General features: G+C 34.2%; 1 protein-coding gene across 3 annotated transcripts in view; it reads right to left on the bottom strand.

Moving 5' to 3' along the window:
- Positions 1–13,200, bottom strand: part of ARB2A (ARB2 cotranscriptional regulator A) — a 340,644-nt gene that overhangs the window by 185,079 nt on the left and 142,365 nt on the right. For all 3 annotated transcript variants that reach the window (XM_075932154.1, XM_075932155.1, XM_075932153.1), the window contains exon 7: positions 4,661–4,879. In XM_075932154.1, the coding sequence (XP_075788269.1) occupies positions 4,661–4,879 (219 nt within the window). The remainder of the gene's footprint in view (positions 1–4,660; positions 4,880–13,200) is intronic.

The following is a 13,200-nucleotide window of genomic DNA, read 5'->3' as shown; positions in this document are numbered from 1 at the left end:
CTGGTTCCCTGGGAGGATCACCTGAGATTGAATAGTGCAGGGAAGGATCCAGGGAGCTGGAGAGATGTTCCTGCCTGATACCTTACAGAATATAGGCCCTGATACACTAGCCAAGAAGGTGCAGAGGTCACAGGGATGGGGCCCAGGCAACACTGAGGGCAGTCAAAGGGAGGGAAAGAGGGCAGGCTGCCATAGGGTTCCTGGGCCGGGACCCAGAGTAGTGGCCAGGCCTGGGTCCCCCCTTCCCCATTGCACTGCATTTAGCCACACTGAAGCATGGCCTATACAGTCTGCAGCTTGCCCCTGAGACAAGGGACTGGATTTTGGAGCTGCAGTCATCCAGTGACAGGTTTAATCAATTGAGGACTGCTGATGGCTCTGGAAGAGAAGAGGAATGGAGGGCAGCATCCTGAAGAGGATGCCACAGTCCAGGGAAGGATGTGTGCTGAGCCAGAGGGCAAAAACAGTGGAGAGCAAAGTGACGACGTACGAGACAATGCCAGAAGGCAACATACTCTAACAAACTAAGCTAATTCCCAGTGTGAGAAGCAGGAGGTGCTACAGCAGTCAGTTGTCCCCATTACAGACCATGTAAACATCAGTATGCACAAGCACCTATGTTTTTATGGCTAGTGGCAGTTGTGCCATTCTTAAATAACAATGAGCAGCAAGAACATGCTCTCTCCCAATTATCTGCAAGAGTTCCCTGCCTGCTGGCATTTATTTGTAGTGACTGAAGTGTTTATTTTATACTAATAAAGTTGCTATCGTTTTACCATTTTATTCTAAATTCTGGTATCAATTGTTTTATGTCCAGGCCGACGAGGAAAAAATAATCAGATTGCTAAATTTACCAAAGATATATTTTATGTCCTTTGGTAATATAGATTGGGTAATTATGGAATATTTGTCAGTTTAAATGGAGGAAAATATTATCTAATGAATAAAGAATAAGCTACATCAGAGCATCATTTAATTGATGGATTGTTAATACAGAATACTACTACAAATTGTAATATTGTTGCAAAAGGTATTTATGTGCACCACATACAATATTTTATGATCTATAGCAGCACATGTACTGATGTTGAATATGATATTTAGGATGGGTTGAGTATGGATTTACATTTATGAGTGTCTTAACACAGAACAGACACTTTCAGTGTAGAAATCTGCAGGGAGTGGGAGATGGGGGAAATGATACTGCCAAATTTAAGTCTATATTGCTATAAAGGCTGTGCTGGAGGCCAACACATTCTTTGTTTAGCTCAGTAATTAACAAAAGTTGGGGTACTAAATTTCTGGGGGAAACATTAGCCCAATATGTACAAAGCAATCTCTGGTGATTTAAAGAAAAATACTAAGTCTATACAGAGGGGGTAGAAATATGTTTTTTAAAAGTATGTATGTACATATTTAGCTATTTGACTCAATTCTCAATCCAACACATTAAAAAAACAGATGCTTTTAAAAAATGATCTGTTGGCAATATGCTTGTTAAAATCTGATCACTAAGAATATTAAAATTCACTGTGCATTAATTAACACATTATATAAAAGTAAAATGTTTTTGTTTCATCATTTTACGAAGTATTATAGTCAATGCTGATCATCAGGGAGTTTTTGCCTTGGTTTGTGTTGCTGAAAAAAAACTAAATTTATAGGATTAATACTAAATTGATGACATTTTCTGTCTTCACTCTTGAATTCAGTTGGCAGATGTTTTCAAGAACAAAAAATTCTGTCTTATTACAAAACATATTAAGTAGGTTTTCTTGCCATTATGTCTGACATGATGTTTATTGCCCAGACCAAATCAATCCCTTTAACAAGCTATAATATATGCCTGCAAGTACATTATTTCATAGTTAAAGACGCTTACAGCATGAAACAACAAGTACTTTGATCTTTCATGCTCTACTCTTGAAGTAGGGCACAGTCATTCAATCTGCATTCATCTGGCAAATAAAATATTTTATACTTTGTGATAATTTTAAATGTTTAGGTCTCTGCTTTTACTTATTCCTGTGTATTTTGGATATTTGCATTATTTGAAATAAAAATTAGAAAATATTTGAAGGAAATGTTCATTTTAAAAAGAAGTGGAGAAAGAAACTAGCTCAAATAACAAATTGTCCCCACTCTCAAACTTAGAAATACTCGTTATGTACATTAAAGCATCAGTCACACGGTTTTAATTTGTTCAACCATCACTTATTCAACTGGCCACTGTAAATCTAAGACCAAGGTTTTCAACCTGTGGTCCACAGATCCCTAGGCTCTATAAACTCTGTATAAGGGGTCTATAAAAGGTTATTGTAACCAAAGAATAATAGATTTCAACCTGTGGTGTGTGGTCAACAGAGGGTCCACAGTTTCTGCCTAAGATTTCAAAAAAGGGCATACTTTCCTTCAAAATTCTTAAGGGGTCCACAAATAGAAAAAGAGGTTGAAAACTACTGATCTAAGTGGCCCAGATTTCATAACTAAAGTTATCTATTCATACTAATTAACAGTTCATCAGTTTTGCCAATGCATATGGCATAAACAAATTTTCCTTCAACAACAGATATGTGTCTTTTTTTAAGCCTGTTTGTACTACAATATTTACCATGGCTAGTGTGAGAAAATACTATTTCTTTCCTAATCTTACATCTCCCTTCTCTGTGACAATTAGCCTTCTTCTGTGACAGTTTACCCAATGGCAAAATAGATATAACAATGCTTACCTGTCTTACAAGGGTGATATAGGGCTTAATTAAGGTTTGTAAAAATGCTTTGATAATATGCGCTGTAGAAATACATCACCACTTTATAGTATTTTAGGGGTTCCGAAATCTCACAGAATAATTGCCAGTCTTTATTGCTAATTAATGATAGTTCAGGTTTTTTCAAAGTAGGCAGACAAGTGAATTGAAATTGTTTATCTAGGCATGCAATAATGCAGAGGTACTTTTACCCCATTTCACAAGACTCGGCATGGGTGTTTATTGATGAACCTGCAAAGAAACCTTTCAGATTTGAATGCAGGGAACATCTGCAAACTTTTAGTTCATCCTTCTACCAATGAATTAAGAGGGCACAGAACTGGGCCCACAATGTGCACTGCACATGAAGACTTGTTACTGTCCATGCTTTAAAAAAAAAACAGGTGTGTATGGGGGAAGTGTCAGTACTCAGCTATGAAATAAGTATTCATCAGATGAAGAGAACAGTACACAAACTTGCATTTAACTTGTTTTTTTTATGAAACCACTGTATGTGTTCTATCAGGCAAAAGAGCCACAAAATGAAAGATACCATAGACAGGAAAGAAATGTGACAGGATCACTGTCATTAAAAACTAGTGCTAGTCCTAATACCAGTGGTAGATTGTTGGGGTAAAGCTTGAGAACTGGCCCAAATAGTGTAAGCATCCTTCTTAAGATTAAGACTGCTTCTCACAAAAACAGGGATCAGCTGGTTGGCAGATTGGTACAGTTCATAAAAAGAAGTGTCCTTCTGGTCATTTTCTACATACATTGGGAAAGGTTCTACATTTCCACACTCAGGAAAAGAGTTTAATTTCTGAGAAGGCATTATGAGTGTGTGTGAATGCTTCTCACATGGCAAGTGTGTGAATTTTTAGCTAGACAGTAAAACTATAAATCACTGTTATACTAAAGCACAATTAATAAGAACACGTTAAAAATTAAAATGATTCTAACACCTATTTTGTTGGATGTTTCTCTATTTCACACCACAATGGCATGCAAATTCTTACTGTTTTAACCAGATTGTGGCATTTCTGACATGTTTTAATGTTGCATAAAAATGCTAACCTTCATAATAAGGCTCAGTCTAGAATGTATAATGCATAGTAAGTATATGAAGAAGAATGTGTCAAAGTGCAAATAATATTGTTTGTGCCCCCTGCAGAATTAAAAATCCTTGGGTAGCACTGTTATAACGATCCCATGCTGCTAGCATTACAAAGTGCAAAGGTTCGCTGAGTAAGAAAAGAGCAAGGGACAGAGTTTCCTCATTACACCATTCTTGAACTATTCTAGCTTAAATATTTATTAAGATATTAATAACTCTCTCCCTTTAGCTGCCTTCAGAAGCTTAGGGGAAATACAATGGATGGCTGCTCATATGAAAACAATACATTATAGGATAAAACTGCTACCACACAAGATGAACACCAATATTTTGCACAATACATTATTAATTCAGCAGGTAATATATTAAAAATTATTAGTCTATAACTACTGCCTCCCAAAGACAACAGCATAATACTGTAAATGTATGCATGATATGTTATGTGGCTTATATGTTACCAAAACTATATTAGGTGTTTCTTATGTATACATCTACTCATAAAACATTTTACAAAGTCATCTTTAAATCAATCTTTGTAACACTTAGTATGTTCCTTTGAAGTTTACTTGAAGTTCCTTTGAAGACACAAAGCAATGTTTGTAGCTCTTCCAAAACTTCCCAATCAATACATCACAAAAATATCAATACAAGAAGGAGTCATTCACTTTAAATGAACTGTTTAAGACATGAGTAGTGTGTCTATACTTTTTGAAACATAACATTTATTAATGTAAATATGTATACTAAAATACTTGAGCGCATAATTTAGTAAGGGCAAATTAAACTAAAACACACTTACTCTAATATACAACTGCATAGTTTCTTTTTCTTTTTGTGGGTTCCGATACTTTTCGTAGAAATCACGTCGCTTCTTTGTTTCCTTTTGGATTTTATCTTTTCTTTCTCTCTTTTCTGCAGGTTCATCTGAGCTATCAGAAGACAGCTGTACTTGGGCTTTTGTCTTTTCCACTTCAATATAGTTCTCATTGGGATTCAGTACTATTACTCCATAGCCTTCCTGTTTCAGAAAATCCAAAATAAAAGAATATTAATAGAAAAATTTAGTCTTGGAAATTACTTTCAATTCATTGTATTGTTCTTGATAAAACATATCAATGATTACATATTGGATAAAGGATATAATTATATAGAAATATTTTAAGGAACTTAAAGGGCTTGATTTCTGTAACTAAGGGGAAATACATGGATGTGTATATATGTAAGTATATACATATTTCTACATTTATATTCACATGACTTTCCTGTTTCCCCTTTTAAATTTTTTTTTCAAACTGTATTGGGGTTAGTTTTGTATTAATAACTACATGTTATTTTAAATGACTTTAGCAGAAAGCTACTAGAACTAAAACCAAAACAACATAATGAGAGCACTACATAATAATGAACAAAGTTTATGTACAACTAATGCAACTTTTACAATAGAATGGATATCCTCCAAAAACATCTCTTGGAACTATTCAGCACAGCTTAAAATAGTAACAACCTTTTGTCTAGCTGACCACCAGCATACGATGCACAAACTGACAGCGACAGTAACCATGAATCAATATCAACACTGATTCAGCGATATTGCTTACAAGCCAACTCTGTTAGGGTAGAACGACTTTTTAAGTATCACTTTAAAATGGCACTAAAACTTCTTTGATATTAAGTTATGCATTGTATACTGCAACCAAGAGAAAATCTACATTCTGTAAAAGATTCTGATTTTAAACAACTGTGCTAAATTTGTGTGCTTGAAGAAATGGAACAACTGAAAAGCAATTTTTATACAATTTATACAATTTTTAAAATGCTGACAAAGTATTATAAAATGTATGTGAATAAAAGCATTTTAAGGGGAGAGGGAGTAGAAAGCATTTTAAGGGGAGAAGAAAGATGAATAGTTAACAGAATGGGTCCAATTAAAAACATTTTAAAAACAAAACATTTAATTTTTGTATTAATTAGCGATCAAAATAACATAATTTTTGCCTTCTTATTTAAAACTTTAAATTTTACATTCAGACCAAGTGAGAAGATCCACAAGCCTAAATACCTAACTGACCAAAGTAAACCAAATCTACGCCAACAAAAGATACTTTATTTGGTCTTGCTTTATTCTAATCTGTATAGCTATTCAAAAATCTTGTAAAGCATTGTGATCACTGTCAGGTAGACAGATTGTCAGTTGGTGATTTTCTACAGTTGGACACACTCGACTAGTTATTAAAATCACATTTGAAGGAAGTTCCTACCCCTCTTGCTTGTGCCTGTACAACTTTTCACGCCCTTCTCAAATATCTGCTATAACTTCTCCTCCCACCAAAACTAAGTTAAAGGACACTGCTGCACTCTGCTAAACAGGGTGAAATAGAGGCATTCAGTACACTGTCTCTGGTGTAGGGAACATAGTCAAAAAAGGTCACCATAGGCCAAAGAGAAAATTGCCTCCTCACTAGATTCTGTACCATGAGTAAGTGGTCTCCTGTCATGTTTCTTCCCTGCCCTCTCTTCTGAGTGAATTGAACTTAAAAAAAAATTTCAGAAAAAAAAAAAAAATCAACAAAACCCAACCCACCACAAAGCTTTGAAATGAGCCGATCCCATAACTGGTTATTAAAGCAATAAATATATTAAAATATTATTAACATCAGAAAAAATACCATACTACTATATTTTTCAGCTTTTAAAAATGAATTTAAGTTTATAAATCTAAAGCAAACACGTCACAAAACAGAGTAGAGCTTTAGTACATTTATGTAAAAACATTAGTGAATTAGGAGAGTATTATGAAAGTACACTTTTTGTGCTATGCTAAATGGTAGGAGGAAAACGATGTTTTCAAAACAAACTACATGAGGTTCTTTGGCGATTTTAACTTGTAGTGTAAAATGCTTTAGTTTGTTGTCCATCTTCTTGATCTGTTCATTTTCAGTGCAGATAGTCTGTATATTGATTCTTTTTGCTTTCTATACAAAGCCAAATTCATGTATTCATTGTGGTTTTGTAAGAGTTACTGAAATTTGAAACTCTATGCCCACTAAAATCTGTCCACAAAACAGACACATAAATCTTCAAAGAAGTTGAATTTGTCTAAGTTATTGATTATGTAACTGAAAATTACATGAGTCATTTGTCCAATTTTTTGAGGACACAATGTCAATTTTTCACAGAGACATCAACAGATGAAAAATGATTCTATTTTAAAATTCACTACTACATAAATCAATTAAAGGATTTTTATCAATTAGTTTTTAAACAGCATAATGTCTCCCTTTACCTTTTGAATTTTTAAAAACTTTTTCAAACAGACTTTTCCTTTCTGCAACAATACAATAATTAAGTAATGGCTGAGAAAAAATTGTCAAAAGTCTCAAAACTTACTGTTAAAAATTATTCTATTTTAATATTGCTTAATTTATAAGAAGTTACATATTTTCATTCTGTGTTTTCTATTTTTCTTCCACAATCACTTCAACCCAAGTTGTAAGACACAAACAATTGCATCAACAAAATAGTCTGATCTATCATACTACACTTACTCATATGAAACCACATAGTTATACAATGTAGCGTCTATAACTGCACCAGAATTTAACCTCTATCAGGCTGTACTAAATCATACAAACATATTACATCAAGAAACCTCATCTTAAAGGCCCATCTTCACTTTGCTGACCTATGAAAACAATGCATTTCTTAGGTCCCAGCAATGTCTGGAAAAAATCTATAATAAGTAGCACACATTTGCAGAATCACACGTCAAAGATAGTCACCTATTAACATTTAAAACAAAAAAGTACTATTAGAAAACTGCAAGTACAGAAAAGAGATAAATTCTATACTGATTTGTAAATATCTGTAAGGTTAACGATGATGTCAGTGCACAACAGAACAAACAGAAGTTCATGGAGCTTAAAAAACTGAAAATATTCTTTGTCAGTAGAGTTCATCAGAAATAATATGTTTAACAAAGATGGACACATACTATTTAAAATTATATTCTTTAAAAAGCCTGTTCAGAACTGTAACCCAGATTCTCGCTTTAAATCTAGAAGCATATGTAGTGTTATTAAAATATTGGATATGATGAAGTTTTTCATAAATAAATACATGTTCCTAGGAGAATTTCTTTACACCGTGTGCATCTGTAAAAAGTTAGATATGCAATTCATGTAATAAAGTTGAATTAGCATTTTTTTTTACATAGCTACTGTGTACAAATAGATAAACTGTTCTACTGATAAGTTTTATACTATAAAGTTACACTTTATAAGCTGCTATTTTTAAGTGTTCATAATTAGATTATTCTGTTTTGAGACTGGTCCAATTTTTTCTATCTGCTCAATTATTCAATCAATTGTTACAAACCAACCCTATCTACTACTATATCTCTGAGAGAATATATGTGTTGTAGTTAATTAACTCCAAGTTTGTTTGCATAGTACATCTGTGACTAGATGTGATAATCAAGGCAGATATTGATAAAAGTAAGCTTCATCCTATAATTCATCACTCTTAAATTATTAATTCAATGGATGTAATTGTAAATTCTCTATCAGAGTAAAGGCTTAAATTACCAGCATATTAATAGGTATTTCCTCAAATACTATTGCTTGAGAAAGGTAAGTTAAAAATCCATATTCCATATAACTAACTACTCCCTGAGGTTTAAGAATTGTAAAAGAGCACTGCATTCAAGCCCTACTTCCTAGTCTATACATAGAGTTTCAAATATATAATAGCTCGCTTATCATTTATTCAACAGATGATTGCTAATGGGAAAGCAGACAGGTGTTGACAAGCACAAAAATAATAAATACAAAAGCTTTGAAATAAAGTCATACAGATAGAGAATTGCACTAGTCACTAAAATATAGCAATATGAAATGGGATGGTACTTTTATCTTTTATTGGAACTTTACACCAAATGTTTGTAACTGAAGTGATATCAAAGTTAATTTATCCTGTTACTCAGCTCTAGTAAGGTCAAAGGCAATCTAAAATATTTGAGGTAAATTCTGAATCTTTTCAAGTCTCTTGTGGCTGGCTAAATGAATAATGAGCTGAAAGCATTCAGCTCTGCATAATAATCCACCAAAATGGGATGCCATATGTGACCAGAGAGGTCAGGGGCTAGAGTGGAATCCCTTGACCTATGTAACTATCTTTTTGGCCTGTAAGTAAGGATCTATAAGAGATCATTTTCCTAAGCTTTATCAATCTGATTCTTCAAGTTCAGAATTCTATTCAGATTATTTGCAACAAGATTAGAGCTAATTCTCAAGGGAAAAGCTACTCAAAGTGTTTTGGTCTGTAAACTAAATCTGCCCATGGTTAAAGTGGACACTAGCAATGTCCATTCATCTTCTTGAAAGATGTATGTTCTGTTTATTTCCCATCTTTTTCATGAGAAGGGTACATATATGTCACTGTTGCAACATCCTAGGTGCAACAGTGGGATGAGGTCATGACAACCAATCAGAAGTCACTAGTGAAGCGTTAAAGTAAACATAGCTGTTGGAGATGCAGCTCAGCTTGAAAAATGCCCCCTCCATTATTTGAGTAATTTTCTCAAGACGTGACCTGAGACTGGAATGCCTGAAATGTCAGTTGACTCCGTTTTGTGTTTCCACCCAATCTGCATTTTGGCAACTGCACCCTGCTAACACTTTGTAATATTTTCATCCAGCTACACCTCAACTCTTAGCTTCCTGAATTCTAGTGCTATGTCCAAGTGTCTAAAAACGCTGTGTTACTGCCAAACATACATTGTCCCAGCAAGTTCCCAACTTAAAAATACCTCATCAAGTTAGGCAGGAAAAGAAAACATGCCACAAAAAGTTTGTAGAGGACCACCTGTTGTCTATTATTTTTACATAGCACTTACTCATAAATCATAACACAGGGTAATTAATCAAGCTGTCAAAGAAAAGGTCAAAGGTTATGTGGGGGAGTCAGAAGGTCATGCATGGGCTGATAGAGGTCAGGGTCACACTGCATTCCTCATTATCAAGTTGGGATGAGAGACGGCCCAAGCAAACAAAAGTGAAAGCAGATGGAGAAGTGAGTGGATAAAAAAAAGAAAATTTCACAAACAAAAAGAAAAGTGAAAGAAGAATGTCAGCTGCCTTCAAATAAAGAGGAGAATAGAAAGAAATACACTGCGACATTCTCAAAAGGTCCCACATACAACATAAAGAAACTACAGTTTGATCATTTAAATACACTTAATATTACTTTCTCCAATTGGTCTTCTTGCATATACCAAGCAACATTACGTGGTTCTTTTTGTAATATTTGTTTTTTTCTGTTTCACATCTTGACATTAGTATTTCAAGATGAATTAGACAAAAAGTACACGATTATCTGATATAGGGTGATTCATGTATAAAATTATTTCTAAATGCTAGTTTTCTTCTTTCAAAATGCTTACATATACAACCAATTGATGTTCCATAAAAAAAGGTATAACTTGATGGAAAGATATGTTAGAACTGTACTTTTTATACACACACATACAAAAACAAAACATCATAAAAGTCCCTTTGGATGACACAACAGTTATAAAATATTCTATCATTACACTGACCTGAATTAGATGCAGAATACTGTGCAAAATTAGCTGTCACCCTTTCCTCAAAATCTTTGTTAATCTCATTTTGAATGTTTGCAGCTTTATCAACACATGCATCAATGTCAGCTCCTTGGTTACTGAACCGCTGTACTTGGAAGAAGATATAATTAAAATGTTTTGGCACAGAAAAGGTGAAATTGTATCTTCTCCTTTTCCCTGAGGAGTCTGTAAAACATGTAGGCTATATTGACAAACACATACCCTTGTCTAGAGCCCTGTCATCCCAGGTCACCCAACTGCTATTTATTTCAAAACATTCACTTTACACTTATCCATAGTCACCTGATGTGTTACTAACTTTTAATGAATATTAGAACTACAAAACAAACCTTAAATTTCTCTGACTACTGTGTTCTAATTTCTCACTGCATTTGGTCCATATCTAGTTGCATCAAGAACTGTATTTGTTTTATTTTATCACACACTATCTTTACACTAGTAAAAATACATTCTTCAATTAACATGTTCTGCTTTGCTATTTGCTAACCTGATGTTAATAAAATAATATTAAATCAGTAATATCACAATGTTCAATATTAAAAGACAGAATAGTTATTACATTTTGAATCTACTTTTGAAAAGTGTTGCACCTTCCATTTTCAGAGCAGGCATGACTTTGTAGTTACAAGGTAGGTAACTACAAAAGCCAATATTTTGTAGTTTGCATCTATCTATAACTGACCACAATCTCTCTGTTGGTAAGTACTGGTACCCTAACTACTGTATAATGTGCAGTCCAGAATCCAAAATTGGACAAACCAAGAAATGTTCTATAATCTGTGAGCATTTTATTTTTCTGAATACTCACAAACTTCATGGAAATCTACTGTGTGCATTACTCCTAATATGGAGTTTCGGTGCCTTTTCAATCACAGCATCATTTAATCATACTTTAGCATATACAATTAATTTCCAATGGACAGTAAAACACCTGAAAAATCTCCAAATTCCTACAACACATCCTTAACTCAAATGTGAATAAATAAAAAATAATTATTTCCTTGACCAAATACTGTTTTTATAGCACTGTCCTCAGCCAAATCAAAACTCCCTAAAAATGGCATTTGGACTCTGTGGAGTTGAATGACAGAAGTTAGCCCAACAACACCCGAGATAGGTTGTAATACTGCAACATAGACTTTCTACACTCACTTTTCCAGGTTGGATTAATACTTGCTACCCCATTCTGAGCCTCTATATACAAGTCTGGGGTTCTCTTAACTCATGTACTTATTCCCATACAGCCCTGTCTATGCCATCTTATTTGGATATGGTGTGTGTTTCCTCTGTGCCAACAGCCCACATTTCACTGGCCTTTTGCCCTCTCCATGCAACTACTTCCCTTTTTCCTTCCATAAAGACTATAGGGCTTCCGTGGAGTGCAAGATCTTCTATAAGACCTCTGGGCAGCTGTCATTTTCATCTTGACAGAAAGCTGACTTGACCAAGAGTTTCAAGAATAGATTACATAGCACTTTACATTTTAAAAGCAATATGTAACAAACAATCACTAAAGAATCCACACAAGAGCCAGATGAGTACTGGGTATCATTCTATCCGTTTTACAGACAGGGAAACTAAACGAGGAAGGTCAACTGACTTTCTGACCATTACATAGAAAGTAATGGCAGAGTTGGGATACAAATGCAAGAGTTTCTGGATCCTTCCTAACTATCTAAGGCAGGGGTTCTCAAACTTTGAGATACTTCAACCCCCTCTAAGTTGGTTGTGACTCCCCGGGGGGTCGTGACCCACAGTTTGAGAAACGCGGACCTAAGCTATTTCTAGGATGCACATCACTATACAATCTGAGTTCTCATCTCCAAGTTCAGTTCGCCAAACATTCTACCTCCTTCACGGCATATCAGAGCATATCTTTCTAACTTCCTACTGCATACATAGTTTTATATAAACTGTATATATACATTTATATAGATATTACAATTTTAATATTCTGATTTTTGAAAAACAGTAATAGAGCACAAGAAGCTATAATTTGATTCATCCTACTAAGATATAACTCATTTCTTCTCCTACTGTAATAGTGGGAAACATTTTCTAAAGGCAGCTTTTTTGTGAACTGTTCAACAAATCTTTTGGTGGGCTTAGAGGTGAGTCTAGGTTTATAACACGTTTTGCTTGAAGAAGGGCATATAAGTTAACAAGTCCTCCTGTTCACCTTTTATCTCCAAGCATTTATATGTATTACATCAGTACAGAATAAGATTAAGCACCAATATCTTAGTAGGTCTATACTCAGGCATTTTGTCTGGTAGCTGAAACGGAATGCATTTCATGCACAATGTTTTCAGTAAAATCTTATAAATACCTAGAACTTGAAATGTAACTCACATTTATTGGTGAGCTTTGTTTGTGAGTACAGTCTAAAACTCTTCTATCGTAATGAAAGAAAAATCAATTGTTTTTGTAGGTGTATGTATTTGGCCATTTCTAGAAGGGGAAAAAAATCACTTGGACTAAGAGCAAAGTGTCTGGCTCATACCTGTCTCCCACAAACAGGTTGAATTCAATGCATCTATGCTCTTTCCTTCCTACTGTGACCTATGTCAGAAGACCTTCTTATATTTCTTCTGCTAAATAATTTAATTACTTATGAGTTATGGTTTCTTTGTAACCTTTTAAATGACTAACTCATTAAAATGCAAAATTATGCAAAACATGATGTCACTGGGTCAAAC

Source organism: Pelodiscus sinensis, chromosome 6, assembly GCF_049634645.1.
Source record: "Pelodiscus sinensis isolate JC-2024 chromosome 6, ASM4963464v1, whole genome shotgun sequence".
Lineage (NCBI taxonomy): Eukaryota > Metazoa > Chordata > Testudines > Trionychidae > Pelodiscus > Pelodiscus sinensis.
The sequence above is the reverse complement of the archived record's forward strand: the minus strand, read 5'-3'. Positions and strand labels throughout refer to the sequence as shown.